The following is a 22566-nucleotide window of genomic DNA, read 5'->3' on the forward strand; positions in this document are numbered from 1 at the left end:
ACTAAAGTTTTCTAGCACGTCTTCGCAAAGTAGACCTGCCGAAACTTTTCTCCGAAGAAAATCTCGCGAAAAAGAATGATGCTGGTCGGAAAGAGGGGAAAGCTAAACCGAATTAGACTACTAGAGCAGAACGGACTAGGGCATCGAAAAAATGACGAACACCACTCGCTTTGTTCGTTCGTGTTCGCTTTCACGTTTCACGAGTAAGTGACTTTCTTTCCATAAGTTTCGTACTCGAACGCAGTTGGTCTATTCCCCTTTCGCCCCTACTATTTTCATAGTTAGTTTACCTCTCGCAGAATCGGACTTGTCCGAAAATCTCTGCTTAATTACGAATACTACGGCATTCGAATACATAAAGAGTAATTAGAATGTTCCTGTCTCCTTTTAGAATTCTGCAGTTTATCCGCCACCTCGCGATCGCTCTTGCTTTCCCGTTTCCAGCTTTTTCCGTACGCTCTTTCATTCGCTCCTCCGCTTCGTTGCCATTTTCCCAAGACCACCTCCATTTAAATAAATTCCGTTTGCGTCCGAACTCGTTACCGAGTTCGACTATGGACAAGTTACAAATTAGCAGGTACCGTTGATTCTTGGTTCTGTAAAAAATTCAACTTGCAGCCGGAGGTTTCAATGAAATTGAAAAAGATCGTGGAGCGAGGCACCGGTTGAAGATGGCAAAAGGGAAATACCGCTAACAATACAATCTATTTCTATGAAAGCGAATCGCAAAGATCGCCTCTCTTAATGAGTTCCGCATAAAGATTAAAAACAATAGAGTTATTGTCGCCGTGAGACGCGGATCGTCGAAACGCGCTGCAGCTCCCGTTGATCGAACATCGAAGAAACGAAGGAAGATCTGATATTCATCGAGAAGAATAATCGCGCGACGTCGAGTAGCTTTGATATTTGACTTCCCACAGATATTCCCGACACGATGTTTGGAAATATTTGATCGTTCACTCGAAGCAGGAAGTCAGGACGAGATCATTCTTGACATCGTCGCTTTCTGAGGAAATCGGGAAAAATCAGAAAGCGGGAAACGGTATCTCGCTTGTAACCTGGGAAAGCTAATTAATCAGATTCGTCGCCCAAGCGAAGTAGTCGATACGCTGATTTGAACGAAAAGCAGAATCGACTGTTCCGCATTCCGTTAAACCAGCGTGTTCGGAGTAAGAACCGGCTGAAAAAATGTGGTAAATGAGACGGCTCGCCAACCTTCGGTTAAAAGGCACGGGCGATATCGTCGCATTTGGCTCCTTTACCAGCGTATTTCCTAGTTGGTGTTTTTTGCCTGGACTCTTCCCCTTGGGGAGCTCCCGTTCCGCCATTCCGACAAACAATTTTCCCTTCGACCATACCACCTCTGCGCCGTTTTGCATTACTTTCTTTTTCCAATACAGCGCGCACGTAGTCTCACTTTCTCGCTCTCTGGCTCGATTCAAAGTCCATGGACAAAACGGTTACTGGAACCGTACTTGTTGAGCCGCTTAATGGGTCTCAGAGCATCGTGAAAGTTGCTCCTGCAATTTTTCACTCTGCTAAGTCTCCGAAACTCCATTCGATTTCAGACTGCTCGACTTGTTCGAAGTTTGTCGCGTCGGAGCTCGCCGCTCTCCTTTCGACCTCCGCTCTCCGCTGCCAACCCTTGCTTTCGCTATGCGTCCCATTTCCCTGCTTTCTCCTCCCTTACCTCTTAACTTCCTTTTGTCCCTCTACGCTTTACGGCTATGTATATACTCGTTTGGCGCGCATTTCCATACCATCGCGTCGAGTCGCATCTCCGCGAAGGATACTCGCGACGCTCGAGCATCGAGGTGCGCTCTCTAGACGCGGATCTTCGATAAAAGAGAATTCACGCAACGCGCGATAGATCCACGGGGAATGCGTCGAGAAATTGCACTCTCTCGCATTTAATTTCAGCTCGTGTTTCTATACACGTCCGTGACGAAAGCACGTTTATTAAGGTTCTAAGCGTACGCACATTTACAGGCGACGGTGTGCGCGAAACCAGGGAACATCTCTTTTATTTGGCGTGGCAATGGCGGGGATCTCTAAATACGAATAACTCAGCAACAAGGAGGGAAAGGAAAGGGTGGCGGGAGGCCGACTGTGCGATTATCTCGTGAAATTGCCTTTCTCCATATTTGCATCCATCGCTTTGATCAAGTTGATTCTATCATTGATATTTTATGTAAATATCGGCCGCAGAAGCTGGTACTCGTAGAAAACTACGAAACTCTGGCGAAGTTGCCACGCGGTCGCGCGTGGTGCGATGTCTAGCGAAATTATTCCACCAACCAGATTACGCGAATTTAGAAGAAGATATGTAACGTCGTTGTCGTGGTCACAGCTGCCTAGCCATCGCATTATCGTTGTTCTCGCAATAAAGCGACATGTTACTCTCTTAAATTCGTCTCGCTGCATCTTGCCCGTGATTCGATGGCTATCGTGGTAAAACTGAAACAGCCGCCGCGGAATTCATAGTATCAACCGATGTCTCTAGACGACGCTTTAACTTAGGACGTCGCTAGATACACGGCGAATTTCGTTGCGCCTCTCGGTGTCGCGGTTAAACGCGATCCAGCGAATGAACAGGTTGCGTTAGCGAAGAGTAATCCGCTCGGAGTCGTATAGTGCAAAAGTGTAGCAAATCCGAGTAGAGCTGATGGACGATGCAACGTCGAGCGCGTTGCTCGGAGTCCGAGTTGTTAATTTCGCTGGATAACTTCCCGGCAAATATTATCGTCACTGATTCGCCGGTAAAACGCGCGTCTATCAGAGACGCAGCGGTCTGGTACCGAGCGACGTATCGAATTCGCCGCTAATGAAGCTTGCAGCGTCGTATCCCGTGCACCGATGGCTTTTGAATTTGGTCGGACCTTTAATCGAAGAGGAGGGAACCGGCGCGACCGTTTCGTTTACGCGATGGAGATTCGAGGCAGCAGGCAACTGGCTCCCACGGTACGCGCCCTACAAAAACCGACTACCGCGAGTCAGCTCTGATACCGACCAGCAGCGAACATGTTGAAAGCATTAGGAAGTTTCTTGTTACTCTGCTGGCTAGGAATTAGAGGCAATCATTCTCGGCTTAACCGATGCGCGATTCAAACGGTTTTGCCCTGTCCTTTAGCCCACTCTCTCATTTCGCCGAATTAACCGCGCTAATAAGGCCGACATGCTAAAGTCGCGTTTATCGAACCGGGTGCGGAAACCCGAAATCAACGACCGGTCGAAGCATCCACCGACGCGTTCGATTCTTCGTCTTGGCGGCGTGTTTCGACGGTCGTTTGGGTCGATCGAGAATTCGCTGGCAAGCAAAACACGACGTCGCTGGAGGACAGAAATGGCGATAAGGAATGACAAATAGAGCCATGGTACGTGTTGATAGTATGTATATAAATATTCAAAGGCAACGAGCGGTGTTTCCACGGCAGCGGTGTTAATGACTGAAGTCGGTTCGATAAACGGAGCGTCTCGGTCGTCGCGAATTATTCGAACACGCGTGACACAATGGATGTGGGTGTAGGCGGTGAACGGGAACGAGCACTCGCGCACGTGTAACGTAACATTGCGGCAATGATGAGGTAACGAGAAAGATGGTGGAACGAACGAGCCGGAAATAAAGGCCGGACGTTACAGGTCGTCACTGAGGCAGATTATTACGAGACGGATCGAGCGACACGGAACAAAAACAGTCTTGGTAACTGTGTCTGGAAATGTGAAAGGCCTCTTCATTTGATCGTAAAGTGCACGCCAAGATGTGTAGGTAGCCTCGAAAGGAAATTGATTATTTTGTTTCCGAAAGCGATCGCAGATAAATTTAGAATGACCGGAAGCGTTTATATTCTCCTGCAAACTGCAGTCTTTTCTTTCGATTAGAGAAAGGTCTACAGAGCTTTGGGATATTACGCGAATTTTTTTGTCTCTAGGAGATCCATTAATTTTTACGAGCACGTAGCCACGTTGAATTCCTAACGGGATTCCAGGTAAACGGGTCTTTGTCCATTTTCAAATGAAAAGTACCGAATTCATTTTTTAGATTAGTCTTCGACGTCGGTTGGAAATATCGAGTCAAAAAGAGATCGCTGGTCGGTTGGCAATTTTAACGAGCGAAACGAGAAGCAGTTGTAAGGTTACGTAGAGAACACTCGAAAGAGGTTACAAGTTTTCTCCTCTTTGACGGAATTACGGAGACGTATCGAACGTATCTTTCTCCCTTTTCATTTTGATCCTACGTAATTACATTAAGAATTTTACCGGAATTTCTGAATTTCCCTATGCACGGAATCACCTGTGAACCTCCCGTGATCTCTTACTCCGTAAAGAAACACTATTTCATCTTTGCTCTTTGGTCTGGCAATTACTGACAGTTCTTCAACGTTTCTCTCTCTCTCTCTCTTTTCCCCTCTCTTTCCCTCTCCTTCTGAAACACGCGCATACGGCTACAGCTCTGTTTACGTTTAATTACAATGATTCGTCGAATACTCCAAACGATTCAGGTCGGCCGCACTGTCTTCTCTGCGTTTTACCCACCTTTCAAATAACCGATAGTATCAGCTGCGGAATAATATTATGCTCGCAAGAGGCTTTCCGTGTGACTTAATTAAAACCGCGTAAATAACCGGTTCAGCGTATTCCGCGTTGTGACGCTAAAGTTTTAGTTTCTATTTAGCCGACTTTTATTTCAGCCATCGATATTTGCTATCGCCGTGAAAACGATTCGCCTTCTTCGTCCATTTACGAACCAATTTTTCACTCTACGTTCGTATCCAAATCGCTGGTTTTAACGCAAATTGCGCGTTACAAAATTAGTTTCGGGTCGTGGCGAGTAGCAGCGGTGCGTTGACACACGTTCTTGACTAGTTCTTGACCAACTATTTCAGTCAAATTGAAGTTCGTTAATAAACAATAAATATAATAATGTTACGATACTATGGAAGTAAAAGTAATAATTTTTACCATCATCTATATTCGTTTTTAAAACGTTAATATAAGTAATTGCGATAAAAAAAAATAGAATATTAAACTGACTAACGTAATTAATTAAAGTAGCGGACTTGACAACGTCGCCATTCGTAGCGTTTTGTTTAATGTAAGTTATAAAGCGGAAAGTATTATTAAAAGCAAAAAGTAAGGACGGACATATAAGTTCGTTTAACAGATGTTATAACGTTAAATAAATTGTGCTTTGTAAATTGCATAATAATATCTTCGTTAAAAGTATGGTAGTGAAAATTTATTTCAAATATGTACAATACGTCATTGGAAAATTGGATAAAACTGCGACATTTTATTTCTAGAATTCATAATTATCAAAGGAAATTCGTCAAACTCGAGGAAATTACTTAACAAGAATAAGTGAATCAAAGTCGGAATTAATACGACTCAAACCTGCCATAAATTTCAAACAATTGTGAATTTTCTTTTTTGTACATTGATTTATTTTTTTACACAATTAGCATTAAATAAATTAGTGTATTCGAATAAATAATCGCTCGCTATTGATATGTCTAAACATATCTATCGTGCGATATCGCGATGTCGGCTGCTTCGCGTAGCTTCCTAAAAAATTTGCAAGTGAACCTATTTCTTCATTAGCATTCGGGAAAAAATTGTGTGAACAGTTTTACAGAAATTAATAAATTTACTTCGTCACATTTCGATATATTTTCGTGCCAATTTTGGCACAGTTCTTAAATATAGTTTTCCTGTTTCAGGAAGAACCATAAAATTAAAACCCTCTGTTTCCAAATCCGCTATACGTCACTCTGTTAAAACGCACCGTCTATTAACAATTCCTCGATAACTACGTGATAAATCGAGTTCAGAGCTTACGTTAGGGTTTCCTGCGCTCCAAGTTAGTTTCGCACGAAATTTGAGAACAGTTGTTGAATTTTGAGATTTACCTAAGAACTGCGTTAACCTGATCCTGTCCCACCGATCGATTTGACCATCTGGTTACGTAATCGCGAAATTATTGACACGTTCTTGAAAGGCGATTCCTTGCCCCGGAAACGCGTCGGTGCGCTTAGGTCGTGCGGAACCGTTTGCTTTACGAATGAACAAAACCAACGACAGACTGGCGGCGCGATAATTCGCGTTATCTCGATGTCGTTGCGTCCAGCGATCGAGTGCGATATTCGCGACGCGGTCATGAATTGGCAGTTCGCGACGCGGCGCGTACTTCGATCCGCTGTCCTCTTTGCTCTCAACTCCTCGTTGCTCTTAATTTTTTCCTCCCTCTCTGTCTGTCCGGCAATCGAGCGTTCCTGTCGCTCGATCCGTGCCCCGGGTGCCTCTATTTCCGTCTGCAGCTGCCAATCTACGCGCCTGCCACGACTCTACTCTTCTCTTTCTCCCGAGTTGCCTTTCACCGGTCGCCTTTTTCGCCATACGATCGTCCCACCTATTCGCTCTATTTCTCCTCGCATTTGCCACTCTATCGAGTCGCGGTTACCCCTTCTCTCGGAAACGAGCGAACTCGTTTCCGTGTCGTTCTCCTGCGGACTCGGCGGCTGAACGCGGGCGCCTTTTCTTCCGATTGACGCGCTTATTAGCCGCACGAAAATCTCATTAACATAACGAGATCTCTTTCGCGCGCGATTTAGCGACCACGTTTGATAGTCTTGCAAATTTCAGCGTCTTTCGAAATGTATCAGGCGCGAAATGAAATTTCGGGTACACGCGGTAATCCTTTACGTTCGCTGCAACGCAAAATCACAGTCAACGTCCCCTGGTTGGCTGCAAATGCTTCTCGTAATTTATCTTCCGCCCCAAGGTCGTAAAATAAACGAATGCCTTTTTTTGTAGCTGAATATATTATTCAGTATATATTAATCAAGGGCCGTCAGCAGGAAAAATATTTTGATGGAAACGCGTGACATTGTTTGCCACATCGTTCTCCTGGATAATACGCGGTAAAGCCGATCGACTCGCGCGTGAATTATTTGAAACAAGCGCCGCCGATCGAGCCGAATGGCTCGCACAAAAGGAAAAAGAAGGCCGCGATAAAGGTTAGTCGAAAGATAAAATTTCACGGGCAACGTTACCGCGCATAGATTGGCGGTCATGGCTCGTCGATTCCGACTGGGAATTTTCCATATAGTACGATGCGTTGCACGGTGCGACACGAAGCTCAGTCAACTGACAGACCGTTAAACGATCGTATTAGTTTATGGAAATAACAAGCGCAAGTTGAGTCGATACGTAGGGAAATCGGCCGGTACAAACGGTGTGCAACGTGTCGGCGTGTCAGGAATATCGAAGCGCGGATAAAGCGGCGACGTGTGTGCGGCGTATAGGTGACGAGAGACGGTACGCGGGTGTCGCGGCCACACGAATCCAGTTGCGTTTTCCCTGCGCTCCATACGGAATGAATCGTGACGTTATCACCGACGATGGAATTAATTATTGGAAAGCGGCGAACGGTCAATTATTCACGGTTTTAATTAGCACGCTACCACCGGCTGGTACACTCTTGCTGCTCGATCGAACATCGTCGTTCCCCCGCAGACGGAAGATTTTTGCCGGGTTGCGATGCGTCGTATTAGCGTCGCCTGGCCAACGCAGTTTCGACGTTCTCGCGCTTATTTTCCCTTTCGGACGAATCGTTTCGTTAGCGCTGGATAAAACGAGCCGCAAATGTCGCACGCGATACGGTTCGCTGGCGCGGGATCGACTTCCGTCGGAACTCGACAGGCAGCCGCAGCTGTGCGCGTGCATCGTGCATGCCGAGTCAAAAAGTAAGCGATATCGCGCGCGTCGAATCGCAGCCACAGTCTACGCGCGATGTCGCTGTTCGAGCGTTCAGCCAAAACCGGGAGATCACCGCGTGATCGAATTCGCTCGCGTTCACCGTTTTTCGGTTCGGTTCGGTTCGACTCGGCTCGAGAGAAAAACCGGCGGAGTGTGGGCTCGGTGCGCGTTATACCGAAACCCGATACCGTCGCACACGGAAATGGTCGTTGTTCTAGATTCGAATGAAATCGATCGCGAAATAGCTTTTTCGCGCTATTTACGGATCACTTTGTTTCCGACCGCTGTGTCGCGACGTCACACGTTCCTACAGTTTCTGCGACGGGAGGAAATAGTTTGCCGCCGATCACGACTCGCGTCATATCCTGAAATACGATGTCGTTGCGCTAATTATGTCGTGGACGCGATGGACGCGTCACTTTGCTCGCCATGAACCCTAATAATTTCACTAGGCTGTAAACGGCAAGTAATCGAAGCGTTAAAGCGATGGGTCTTGCTATCATCGGGAAACAGCTAAACGTTTCACGTACAGAATTTCCACGCTTACCGTTTCGCTATTGTCGCGCGCGTTTATTTCACCGTGGTAGTGGTCCATTGATGATGTAGATTCGGCCCCTATCTAACTCGCCTCGATCTGGGTATTTGCTTGTTAAGTGACAGTATTGACGCGCGCGACAAGCAAATATCCATAATCGAGGATCGAGTAATTGGTTTCGTTCGAGCACGACTCAAAGTCCGTGCCCTATCACAGTCAAAGGTGAAGGACGAGCGACCGCGGGGCGCTCGATGGATCAAGAAACTCGTCTCGCTTTATTACTTAGAACGTAATTTAACGGGATAGTAAGTTAATTAAGGAAGGCAACGTGGCTGTGTTTGTATCCGTTCGAGAGAACCACTCGGTCGTCGTTGACTTTCGGCAGAAGAAAACAGAAAACGAATTAACGTTCAACGGGTGGAAACGTTGAAAATCGTTGATTAATTTCTCGATATTATTTCACGAGCAAAGCAACGGAACTTGTTGAACGAGAGCTCACAGACACGGCGATTGTCGCGTCGTGTCAGTTTTTGTAATCGATCGTTTGACTTCCGGCATCCTGCTGACGATGTAGCAACGTCGAGTAAATGGCAACTCGATCGTAATATAATCGTCCGCGAAAACGCGATATTATTCTTCAACTTGAAAACTCGATTCGCCACTCACCGCGAGTCCCGAATCTGGCTTTCTTACGCGAATTACTTTGGCCGGAGTTTACAAACGTTATTTAAAGTTTTCTAAGAACATTCGCGAGAGGAGTCTATCCGTACTCTGGCCGCGACCATCTCGTCCGGTACTTTCCGATTTCCTTACAATCGGAATTCTTGCTCGTCTCGCGGTTCTTTTGCTCTTGTTCTACCCTGCGCGCCATTTCTTAATTCAGGATTAATTCAATTTCACGCTGTCGACCGACGTTCACGTTTACTTCGCCATTGATTTCGCTGGGAAGTTGCACGCGATCGTCGCGTCGCAAGTAAAATACGAATGTAGCCCTAGACCGTTCGCAATGAGCTTCGTCGCCTGGAATCGATAGTTCTTTTTCTCGCGCGCTCGGGTTTAAACCGATCAACTTTCGACCCGCTCTCTTCCCTCTCTTCTCCTTCTTTCGTTCGTTGAGTTTTCCTTGACGGTGGAAACGGCGAGAAACGAGATCCGTTCGCGAGTTTCTCGTCGATGGCGATAAACGAAACGACCTCGCCGGAAAAAGCAAAGTATAATACATCCGTTAACGAGCAACGATCAAAGTTTCGGCAAAAGTACGTTGATTAAGCATACTTTAAACAGAAATCTCGTTTGAAATTCTGATCCGGAACTCGGTCGGTATTCAAATGATGGTCCTTGCGCGTCCTTTTTTGGCCGATCGCTGCCACCAAACTTTTGCTCCGTGCCAATGATGGAGTTTTTTCGGTTGCGCGCGATCGACGATGTCGCGTTCGAACCAGTTTCGTCCCAGTTCGTTAAACTTGCGACCTGCTGTACCGAATCGCGTTTCGTCATAATTACAGGTAAATTCGCGCGCGATCGATAAGGTCCTACCTATGCAAGCACATCGATCGTATCTCTGCACACCGCGGAGAAACGAAAATTACCATCAAATTGCTTTGGTTCTCGTGGTGTTTACCAGAGTCCATTTTAACGGTGTTGTTCGCACCATTTGCGAAAGCTCGCGGCTCGGTACGCTTCGTTGAAAACGGTACGCTCTCGCGACCCCGGCGAAAAATGTCATCGAAACATGGACTGGCGCGCCAGATCGCGTCGTGCTCCATGCACGCTCGAATTCCTCCTCGGATCGAAAGGTAAACGCTAAAACTCGCCAACTAATAAAAACGACAATGGTGTGGCACGGCGTAGCGCCATTGGGAAATTTCATTAACCGCGAAATTCGGTCGATCTCAGTCGTCCGTTAAAGGACTGCGGCCAGCAAGGATAATGCGAGGTCGGACGTTCGAGAGGGAGCACAACGCTTTGATCCTCGGTCAAAGGCCAACGTCTCCGAAGGGAGAGCGACGTTACCGTGGCTCCCTTGGCCTATTGTGGCTCCTATTGTTGCGCAAACTGCATTACAACCGGACGTGGTCGCGACCTCCCTTCCGTGGCTCGTAACTCAGTGTCTCGCGGCCGGGTGCCGGCTTTGCACAATGCAACGGCAACTGCACAGCCTGTAACACCGGCGACAGACATCCACGCGACGTAACGTTACGTTGCCTCGTTGGACAGGCTGTACGTTCCGTCTACCAACTGTCGAGTAGCCTCGCCCATAGTCTTAATCTCTTTTCGAAAACTCAGCCAGCTTCTTAACCGTTGCTCCAAACCTGAGAACGTCGTACTCGACGCTCGTCGAGTATTCGTTCATCGATTTCGAACGAAATGAGCGTCGATTCGAGTTTAACGCAACGACGCGTTGCACGCGGTAATTCGAACGCTCGCTCGTCAACGGCGAGAACCTTCGGAAGCTGCACTCGCGGAAATCCGCGTGGAATTCACCCGTGTTGAAGTGGTCACCACTTTTAAGAAAACTCTGCATCTGGTCTTTTTTAGTTTTCTCAAACGCTGAAGCCATCGACAGCGTGTAGACAAAAGACTGCGACGAAGACAGGCCATAAACAGTAGACAGGCGACGTTGGCTTCGGGGTTTTCAGTTATTGGGTAACACAGCTAGCGTGCGGATCTGGACCTGCTCAAATTGTATTCTTACTTATAATTACGCTTCTATTTAAATATATTTTCTGTCTTACAATTTATCCACGAGTTTTCTCTGTTTACACATCGAATAACCTCAACAACCCGATTTCTATCTCCGGCCTAAACGACGACTTCACACCGAGTCTCGAGGCTACAGCGTCTGTCGTCTGAACCACGATTAACGACTCTTTGGTTTTGCATGTCGAACTTGTCGCGGTGATCGGTGAAAGCTTGCATGTTAATATTCCGCAGCGCGCCAATGCGCGTCGATAAAGTTTACAGTATTCAACGTTTTATCGATCCTGCGATCGTGCTCGATGACTCTACATCTTGTCAACGGTGGCTGTCGCTTCGAAACAAAGACGACCGTTTCTTTTTGACGAGCGAGCGAACGCAGCTGTAAATCCCTCGACGCGCGTCTTTCCCTCTGCGCGGCTTTCGCTCTCCCCTTGGAGTGGTGTGTACGTTTCTATATCCATCGCGTAGGTCTCGCGCAATCGTCATCGGCAGTCGTCACCCACTAGACGACCCCGAGAGGGTCTAGACCTCGGACAACAATGGTGCTCCCAAGGGATAAGGTGCTATTAATAATTCGGAAGGGACGTCGTTACGCTTTAAGCGCGCCCCGGCTGCTCGACGGGGAATCTCGAAGGGGAGGAAACGGAAATGAGGGTAAGCTGAACTATTCGTTCTACTCTCTAGAGGCCGACATCTCAATTAGCCTGCTTGCCAGCAAACTACATTCCTCTCGCGATACAGTCCGTTCAGAGCATACTCGATTCGCGGTTCGAAAATTCCTTGGCCATCGTTCGTCGTTTCCCTCTCGACGATATCAGCCGTAGATTTTTGGAATTTTTGAAACCTACGAGGCTAACTTCGATACATCGCCCCAGGCGATGTCACGGCTTTAATTTAGCCTGCCGTCGAATTTTACGAGGCTCTAGTCGCGACTGAAATACCGCGCGAACCAGAGCGCTCGTAAACGTCCTAATTAATTCAAAGCGACTCGATTTTACGGATCCGTACGACGAGAATCGGTCGTCCGCTATTCTGATCCGTTCTTGATCCCGGCATCTTCCGGATCGTTTCGAGTTTAACTCCGGAGCCGCGAAATTCGACGCAAAGTTTGAACCGCGACACCCGTATCACGAGAAACTTTCCGCTTTGTTCCTCCAGACGGAAACACAATCTACGAGTTTCCACCGTCAGTTGCTCTTGCTTTGCATTCGCTGTAGCGAGAGAATGCGAGTGAAAAATTCTCGAAATATTCGATGGTAATTGCCAAACGCGATTTACATACTCGAAAGCATCGCCGATCAATTTTAAATTCACCCGATCCAGCAATGTGCTTTTCCTCCGAGCGAGCGAGTCGGTCTGTTTCGTTGAACCGATCCCCTCGAAAAATAAGAGGGAACGCTAGCGACTCGTGCTCCACTCTAACTGCCAGTAAGGGGGAAAATCTTTGTCGCAGAAATTCAAAGGTATAAAGTGTCGACGAAGCGTCCTGGGAACGGGATCGCGCCGACCCTTGTAAAGACGTTGAATTTTATGAAACGTCGAGGGGATTCCGTGAAAATATGTAAATACGCAATAAAGCGTAAGCCCCCCGATGCCACCCTTCGCGTCTCTTCGCTATCTTTGCCTCCTCTTCTACCCTCCCCGCTTCTTCTCCTCGTCTCTTTCTCCTTTTTAAACGATGGCCCTCTCCGTTCCCGGGACTACGAAAAATTTCAACACGAGGCTCCATGCGTCAGATTCCACTGAATCTCCCTCGATGACAAAGACAAGCCACGATTTATAAACTGACTGCTGCTCCTCCTGTTTGTTTCATCGTTTCGTTCTTACAACGAAACGGATCTATCGAATCTGTCGGTCGCGTTTTCCCGAACGTCGGACAAATTGCCCGATATTAAATTACGATCCTTCTCTATCGAAAACGAGAGAAGGATAGAGAAAATCAGACAGCAGAATTACGGATCCTCGTATCTCGTAATGCGACGACGCGACGCACCTGCGCAAGGAATTAAGCAACTGATTAACAGGACTCTAATTCGCTACGCGTCCTCTGCTATAGCCCTCCCCCTTCGAGTTAGCGCCGCGCCGTACGAAACAGATATGGAAGAGACGAAGCACGACAATAAGCGTAGACAATGTCGCTTAACGTGTGTAAAACGGTCGGTCACATCGGAGGGTTCTGTCGTTGGAAACTGCGAGAGGGGCACCGAGCACACTCGACTCTCCGTAAATAACGGACTCGTCGTTCGCTCCTACGTATCTATCCTGTCCCTTTTACGATTCTCTCTGTCTCTTTTCTCCTTTCTCCTCCTCCCTTTCTCACCCTTCTATATGTTCTGTCGCATATCCATCCGACTGTACGAATTGTCGGTATAATAGCGCCTAACAACCGGTCCTCCGACTGAAGTTAATTTGCAAGCAAGATGGCATACTCTTTTTGACGATCGTAACGTTTGCCTTGTTAAAACGAACCCCATTATCCCTTCGGTGTCGCGACGCTCTACCTCCCTCGTTGTCTCGACTACTCCTCGTGGAAACATTGCAGGATGAATGGTCCTTCGGCGAACGTGGGTCGCACTCGAATCATCGATCTTGCACCGCCATGCATCGTGGGGTTAATGCGCTTGACAAATGCTTCTTAGTAACTTCCGTTCTCCGTCTCTCCCTTTCCATTCATTTTCAACCGAGCCGAACGTAGATCGAGCAGGTGGCCAAACTTGTCTCGTATTCGACGTATTTTCGTTGCGTTTATCATTAATATTATTCCTGCTGTTAACAGTCGCACGAATTTTGGATAAACTTGTATTGTTGGTGTATCAGTCGCCTCGGGAACGATGCATCGGATGCGCTTGAATAAAATTAAACGATTCCGCGTAGTTTCTCGATGCAAAGTCACAGTTTTCACTCTTTATTGCGAGTTGTACTTGTGGAGAACGTGCTTGCCGGGTAGAGCAAAGCGAGACGATAGTCTTCGAGGATGAAAATATCGTAAAAGCGTATTTGCCTTGAACGTATCTAGAGAGAAAGAGAGGAGAGAGAGAGAGAGAGAGAGAGGATTTGGAAACGCATGGCAAAGTTGGCGTTACGGCCTGGATTGGACCGCGTAAAAGCCAAGCGCACGTTGCGCCGGTTCCATGAAATTTGCATCGATATCGGACCGTTTGAATTCGAATCGACGCGCGATAGTCGCACAGCGGCTTGCGAACGATTAGAACGTAATCGTTATGTCGCACCTCGATCGTACGATCAATCCGCGTCATCGTGGAAGATTTATGAAAATACTTGGCCCTGTTGTAGCATCGCGGTGATCAACGATGACGAGTGGCCGTAAGTTTTCGACGAGTTCGACCCGAAAAGTTGGACGCGAAACTCGCCAGGATGGGAAGCTCTACTAAGATCCAAGGAAAAGTTTCGCTTTTTACCCGTGACTTTGGAAACTTTTGCTCAATCTTCCGTACGACACGTGTGCCGTTGGACTCTAATGGAAAACAGAAGCCCGCGGCATTGCATTTTCCACGCGGTTGAACTCGAAATCTTTCGCGACGTCACGCTTCTCGCCTTCATCGATCGGCGCCGCTTCGTTCAATCGCCGTGATCAGGAAACTTACGCGGTTTCAATTAAGACACCGAGGCCACCGCAGATTAAAGGTTTCGTTTCGGTAAAGGACCCTGGACCGAGAACGGCGACGAAAGGACGTTCGAAAATTCCACCCATGCAAATTCGAAGTTTGCCGTGACGCTTCTTCGTCCGGGCGTTCGTAGCACCGAGGCAAACGTTGATTCCGGTCGATAACGAATTCATTAAATGCGTTTCGAATGCGACACGAGCCGCGTCCGCCATTAGCACGCTGCTGGACGTTTCGACCAGCGCCTCGGGTCTTTGAGGGTTAATTGCGGCCATGTTGCGGAATTTCATTAATCGAAACGGCTTTCAAGGCTTCTCTGGTATTTAAACTACACGCGGTCGCGCGAGCTGTTCGCGGCTGATTGATGGCCGTGGCGCGGTCGCTTTCGTGTCCAACGACGTATCTATAAATAAGTAAAATCAACAGAGTTAAGCTGCAACCGCTATAGGTCTCTTAGGTGTTTCGCTGGCCACGGAGGATCAGCTGCTGTCGCGTCGCAGCGCCCGGGATACGACGCAGAATCGGACGGACCGCGTCGTTAATTACACGGGGCCGTTAGGCTACCTCGCTCATTTTGGTAGTTAATTTCGCGAGGACGCGGACGATGTAGCCGTTAAGAGCAACAGCGACGCAGGGCTAATCAAATTACACAGTTTGCAGGGAAAGAAGCGTGACGCTTATGAAAAATTCCAGGCAGTAGGGTGGCGAGCGCGCGCGCGCATGTACCCTGAACTAAAAGCAAACGTTAAATCGTAAGCAAACCCGCGAAATACGCGCATGAAATTATAACGAATCCGGGAAGAAGCTTCCCGAGGGTTCTTACTTTTAACGTGGAAAGTAGGTACGAGGCGGTGGCAGCAGCCGCGTTACCACCCGAGAAGAGGTAACTGCTGCTTGTTGCACGTACCTTGAGCTCGTTACAACGTGGAAAAACTGAGAATTCAAATGAGTACCGTAGCTCCGGGGCGTTTATATGGTAAACAGTCACCCCTAAGCGATATTTATACCAGACGGGGTTGTTATAACCAGCGAGTAAACGCGAAACGCCAGCTAATCCTTCCGGTTTAGGTTTTCGAGCGTCGCGAACGATCGCTTACCAAAGAAAGAGAGAGAAAGACAGAAAGAAAGAGAGAGAGAGAGAGAGAGAGAGAAAGATTTATCGACGATAAACGGAAATTTTCATGCATCCACGTCCATATTCGTGGCATGCGTCACGCTCGATAAACAAGAGGGTGAAACGACCGCGACAAATCGGATTCGACGAACTGGGACACTCGGACACTCTCGGAGTCTCTTTCGTTCGTATATAAGTGGAGAAGAGAAAAAAAAAGTCTCTGGTGAAATTCTCGAACGAACGTGGCGCTTGGTACATAGTTGCAGGTTCGATTCTTGTTTCGATCGTCCAGCGTGGAGAAAACGAAAGCAACGGACCGAATCGAATGGAAACTCGTTTCTTCGAAATAGCCTACCGGAAATTCCCGAAGGATTTTCTCGTTCCGTATGATCAGACCTTCGAGCTTTCCATTTACCTGCTCGAAAGATCGTCTTGTGCAAGCAGGATGCTACGACTAGTTTACGGCAGTCCGTCCAAACCGAATTTCATAAGCGGATCTCTTAATCCTATACCGCGTGCACTTTACATATCGCTGGCCAACATCATCCTCGTTCGATTGTGTTTGTATCCGAATATCCGGATTTTCGCTATCGAAGAATGCGGCCCGGATATTCGTCCACTCTCTCCATCTTCTCTTGCGCTCGAATTTTCTTCCAATTCGGCCGCGAAATCGAAATCGAAATCGAGTAACGACAACGAATGCAACCTTTTAACGATACCATCCGTCTATTTTCGTTTGCAGTACCATTGGTCAATATCAGCGTCGTGGAAGGAAAACCAGCGGAACTGCCATGCGACATTACTCCACCCGGAGAGGACAGCCTGCACATGGTTTTTTGGTTCAAGAACGAGGCTGGAGTGCCGTTGTATACGTGAGTGATTCGTTCTTTGCTCTTGTTAGTACGTAATAAGATGGTTGGCGAGTTGGTTAATTTACGCGATCGAGCGAGATTGTGTCGGAGGATGCGACGCTGAAATCCGTGCGGTGTCTCGACGACCGACGACCTGCCGCTTTGGTTGGCCGCGGTGACGAAAAATTCATGGCGCTTGAGGAATTCGCAACTCGCGCGACTAGTATGCAGTAAACGGCGCCGGTCGGATCGCCCTCTCTTTCCCATTACAATGCCCGTACACCATGACGGCTGCAGATACAAGCCGGTCCGCGTTATTAAACGTACGTCACTGCTCGTTCCTCGCTCGCCTCTTGCCACTCGAACTCCAAATTCCTTTCTGCATTCCGTTTTGCGGACGCGACCGCGAGCTTCTCCCGTTTGCGAGTTGGCCGCAATAATGCCACCGCGGAACCTTCATAAAGGCCTGCTGTTGCCCGCAGCAGTTCCGCGTTTTTCTTTCCCGCGAGCAAAATTTTACGCGGCCATATACGTCGCCGCTATCGCTGTCACGTCGGATCGCTAAACGACTGGACGCGTCTTAATTGAAACGGTTATTAATTAAAAGCTGGCCGTCGCCCGCGACCCTTTCGAACTTGCGGATCAATGAAATACGAAACGTTTTAATTGACAATTATTTCGCTCGATCGCGTATCTATAATTTTCCTTAATGAACCTGAAAATTGGAAGGAAACCAGATCAGTGGAAGGGGTGAATTTAAATGCAGCTACAGCGTTCGGAATAATTTTTCTCGCTCGGATGAAAAGAGTAAAGAAAAAGGAGAAGAAGGAGAAAGAGACGAAGAGTAGGTGCTACACAATAGGTCAAAATGACGTCTGCAAGGTATTTCTTTGGAAATACAATCGAATAAAACACGAATCCCTCTTAATTGACAATTATCTCGACCGATTACTCGTTATGATTTTTCTTAACGAACCGTGTACCGTACCGCATTGGATTTAAATAGAACTTGGTACCTTTCGCGCGATAATTCTTATCCAGACTCTAGGTTTGGTAGCATTTGTTTGAAAAACCTCTTATCGATAAAACCCGCTTCGGTTAAACGAAACGAGAAATTCTGAATTATTTTGAAACGATCATTAAGCAATTTTAATCGTGTCACGGTCACGCGATACGACGAGTATAGAGGCAGATACGTACCGGTGGTCTACGGTTTTGATGATTTTTATCTCCGTTTGCTGAATCTTCTAATCACGACCGCGGCCTGTTTTCTGGCTGCTCGCGTATATATGCGTTCGTTCCTATTTGCCAAATATCTCGACCGACGCAGGCCGAATACCTGGATAAAAATAGAACAGCCGCAAACCGAACGGACGGCCGTGATATTACTGGCGTTTTTCAATATTTCCCGTAATTCGCGATAGTTTGGGAAGTTTCGCAATTAAACTTGCATGCCTGCCGCGGTTTGCTTCTTCGTCGGTGGTTCTAGAATTCGGCACCGTCACTGCTGACGCTACGATGTTGCATCATTTTTCAAGCGGTTAGCTACCTCAACTACCCAGAGACTGCTGAATGCCCGAGGAAATAAACGGTTCCTGGCGATTAATACATCGCCGAGGTTCTTTTTTTCCCCCTCTGCCCCACCCCCTTCTTTTTCCCTCTCGGTGGCTGTTTTTCAACGTTTCGCGGTTTCAAAAGAACAGCGTTAATTGACGCGGTCGGATTTTATCGCACAGATCTTTTATCGTTGTCATTTTTTATTTTTGCGGTAGCTTCGCTTCTCGATACTTTACCGCGGACACGGTCGAATAAATTTTCAATTTTCATGGAATCTCAACGATGTTTCGTCGAAAGCTGCGGTTTTTCGTTTAGCTGGCTTGCAAACTTTCCATTTACGCTGTACAACTAGTTCCTTGCGAGTGAGAGATAAAAGGGACAAGCGCGACAATACGTCGATCAGAATTCTTCATAACGGTGAGGCGTACACGCCTAATGAGGACCGCAGCTACGCACAATCAACTTCGTGGCACGTAATTATAGCGCGTCGATAAATTTGGATCGGTGTCTGAAGGGGCACCGACGTGGGTGGAGCGAGAGCAGCTTCTGGATGGCAGCTTTATCGGCGAATAATTGATAACCGTCGCGACGCCTCTTCGCTGTACCAGCATCGATGTAACTGCGCCATTGGAAGATCCGCGCCAACTTCTGCACGCCGCGCGTGATTAATTGATATATTCTCGATCCGCTGGGCTCGAGTTATTGGTTTCAATCGGGAGCCACCGCGAGATCTACGATCTCATCTATAAATTAGGTGCGCAAAGATCGTCGCGATACGTTGTAGCGATTAGACGAGACGCGACGTGACGTTACCACGCTTTGATAGAGATACGTAGCTGGAGCAAACTCGCAGCGACGCTCCGGGCGCGCGTTGACATTCGACGACTCTTTTTCTCGAGGTAGGTCGCGAACTATTCACGGTAACGATTATTGCGTGGAAACCTGGCAAGAGGAAACGACACTCCCTTGACGCGCTTTAACTCGCCCCTTTATTCATCCCTCGACGCCTTCTGCGAAACCGTTACCGTTCGCACCTTGGTTTGTCGCGCGTATCGCGACTGCGTGCAAGGCTTTGCAAATGCCGGAGGAAACGATGGCAGAGCGCGAGCTCGTGCAAACGACGCGATAAAAGAAAGGAAGGCAGAAAAGAGAAACACGGTGTGACGTTTGGATCCGCGGGGGGTATAGAGCTGCGTTTGGTGGACGTCTTGTAATTAATCGACGTCGCGTAGAATTTGAATTTAAAAGCGGCCGACCTAGGTGGCAGTCGCTGCTTACCACGCCCGACTGTCCGCGTTAAAAAATTTGAATCCGCGATAATCGGATTTCTAAATGCAAATTTAATCGACAGCCCGACTTTCTTGCGCCCCGTGATGGCTGATCAAAGGGCCGATTCTATCGGGATGGACGTTGCAGGGCAAGCGCGTTGCCATTCCGCGTGGAATATGAAATATGGAAACAATTAGATTTCACCGTTTTTTCGACCTCGATTCAAAAAGCTCGGTACGTTGGAACATCGTAACTCGATTCCAACGACGACATTTAATCGGCTCGGTGATCTGAAAAAGAGAGAAAAGGACAGATCGAAGAGGCACGCGAAGACTTAACTCGTTGTTTACAAAGCCATCTCGTTAAGGAAGTATTCGGAAGCTCGTGGACATATCAATGTTGCGTGCGCTCGCTACAGCACTAATTATAACATACCATGCGAGGAAGGGTCGGTATGTGAACTATGCGCATAGCTGTATACACACACACACACACACACACTGTATGTTCTCTTAGCAAACCTATGGTTCCGATAAAGGATACACGCACGCACCCTCTTCCTATCGAGTTCGCTTCCTATCGCATCCTGTTATCAAATATTTATGCGTATCCTCTTAACGACGTGAAACCTTTGTCTGAATAAATTTGACACGTCCATTGAAATAACGCTCGACGCTATAGCTCACTGACTATACAGTTACGCTATAAACCACTTCTTATCGCGCTATCACAGCGATGAAAATTATGAAACGCGGTTTGTTCAGCGAGACATTTTTCTCTCGAGTGGATGATCAGAAATGACGTTCACAATGAATGTCTGTATAAAATATCATCCGAGAAAAACGTACGATTGGAGCAGGAAATAAGAAACGATATCACATGCCATAAAAGAGAAGGAGCGTTTACGACACGGGAACACGTAGGCGTAGATATAGGGGCAGGTAACCAAACAGTATGTACTAGGTTGTCCGGAAAGTTTCTTTCGTTTTATGAGGAAATAATAGACACACGTTTTTTGTTTTACATTATTTTGTCTAATTACGTACGATCCATTTTGTTCCGTTGAGATTCAGGTGATATTCGGTTAATAATCACTCGGTGTTTAGGTTAACGATATATTTATTAACAAGTGTCTTCTTTTGATAGCGTCGCGTATCGCTTTCGGTTTCGCTGGTCAATCTCGCTGCGCGGTTACGACTCGACTTTATCGCTTCCTGGTTCAAACTTAACTGTCGATGGGGTCCGATTCTTTTCTTTTTGTCGCCCCTCAATTTCCCACTATCCGAGCGTTTGTTAGGCGTCCGCGACCGTTGCCACGCACGTCTTCTTCTCGAACATTTGGATATTGTTGACTCATCAGGCACTTCGTTTCGGCGATATACATTGTTCCCGAGTGCCGCCACAAGATAAACACCGTGACATCTCACAGACCTGGTTTTGCGTTTGTAAGAAGGTGCACTGTTACGAAAAACACGTTTGTGAAAAAGAGACACTTTTCGGATAATCTGATACCTAGCACAAATTTCGACGTACCATGATTTTCCTCGATGAGAAACAAACGAGATTGTTCGCCACTCTATCAGCGTGTTTTAATGGAAATTACAAAAGGCACCGACAGGATATTTGGTTCCTCTCTTTGTATTTTCCACCCACTCAAACATCTCTAGACAGCTACTCATAGAGGAATTGTGTGTTTAGACGGACATAATTTATGGGTTAGACGTATAGTGCTAGGTCGGGTTTCGCAAGGTGACCCCTGGAGATCCTAATCCCCATCTTGACCCGAGACCTCCTTCCTGACCCCGTTTGCCTCAGGCGTCTCCGAGGTGTTCTCGATTCACCGTTGAAGTATAAGCTCCAAGAGAAACCACCGATCGTCCAACTTAATCCGAATAACGTTCGATATCCGTACATTGGCGACGATAGTGGCAAACGTTTTTTCGCCGCAAGCCAACCGATCGTGAGTGGATGGATTTAGCGCGATCGGCGAATAGATATCGATTTGCCTGTACACGCGACAACAAGGATAATAGATTTAGGACGAGAACGGTTGTCCTCGATAGGATCGGAAAAAAGAAGTTGAAAGTTGGAAAGAGAAAAGTTTGTTAGGGGCAAGGAAGCGAGGAGAAGCGCGAAAAGTTTGCAGCATACGATCGCAGTAACTCGATCGTTAAACGATAAAGATGGAGTGTTCGGCAAACAGAGTGAAATTTCTAGGAGCGAATTCATTGTCTAAAGAAAGAGAACGAGCCGGTGCTCGGATCGGTTAGGAAAGGTCGAACGGTGAACGAAGGGCTTCCGGCAAAAGCATACCGTTGGTCTTGGGGATTCGTCCGAGGATTACGTGCCGGGTCGAAACTGACCGGGGATCTCTGGCCTCGGTCTTGCCCTCGGATTCCTAGGTCGGAACCTATTGCTTCGCTGAGAATTCCATTTGAAAATCTCGATCGAAAAGCAGCGGATCCGATGTCGCGCGAAACGACCTCGAAACCGGACATAAATTTCATTCGTTCGTTATCCCTTTTCGTTTTCTCCGTGTCCCCGGTCCGGTTTTCGCTTAACTTCGTTCGTCGCAATTATCGTCTCGCCGCGATTCGTTTTAACTGCAAACCGCAAGATCGATTGGGCCTTCGATCGACGTAAAGGAGGAAATCAGAGGAAAGTTTCCTTCGAAATTTTAAAAGGAGCGCGAGTCATCGTCGACGTCGTATTTCCTCGGTCAGGGATCAAGGGACCGCGACTGAAGATTTTATTCGCACACGTCCGCTGTTTGGTCACAGCTGTCGATTCCTGCGAACGAATACGCCGCTGTCGCGCGAAGAAAACGGCGGAAAAGAATGAGAATGAGTTCGTACGATGGACCACGCGGTTCTTCATGATATTCAGATTTTTCAGCCGGTCGTGAACTGTAAGAATCCGATAATTCCATCGTGGCAAACACGACTCGATCAACAAACGAGAGTCGTCGGTTCGGTCGCGTTCACGCTCTAATTTGTATTCGGATAGAATCGGGGCTAGTACGTTTACGGAGATTTTGCCACTACTATACCTATATATCCAGATATAATCAGATTTATAGTTAACGCACATAAATCTGATTAATTGCAATTACCGTAATTATCGGTGTTTCATAGCTTATACACGTATAAATCATTATAGAAG

General features: G+C 47.3%; 1 protein-coding gene across 3 annotated transcripts in view; it reads left to right on the top strand.

Annotated features, from left to right (window-relative positions):
- LOC117231079 (nephrin-like) overlaps positions 1-22566 on the top strand; it is a 252587-nt gene that overhangs the window by 75120 nt on the left and 154901 nt on the right. The window contains exons 1-2 of one of the 3 annotated variants that reach the window (XM_033489155.1): positions 11122-11644; positions 16470-16599. In XM_033489155.1, coding sequence (XP_033345046.1) covers positions 11530-11644; positions 16470-16599 — 245 coding nt within the window. In that variant the 5' untranslated portion in view covers positions 11122-11529. Of the gene's footprint in view, positions 1-11121; positions 11645-16469; positions 16600-22566 lie in introns of those variants that run through there. The other 2 variants (XM_033489157.1, XM_033489156.1) reach the window with 2 other exon arrangements.

Source organism: Bombus vosnesenskii, unplaced genomic scaffold (assembly GCF_011952255.1).
Source record: "Bombus vosnesenskii isolate JDL3184/JDL3185 unplaced genomic scaffold, Bvos_JDL3184-5_v1.1 scf7180000013270, whole genome shotgun sequence".
NCBI classification, from domain to species: Eukaryota; Metazoa; Arthropoda; class Insecta; order Hymenoptera; family Apidae; genus Bombus; species Bombus vosnesenskii.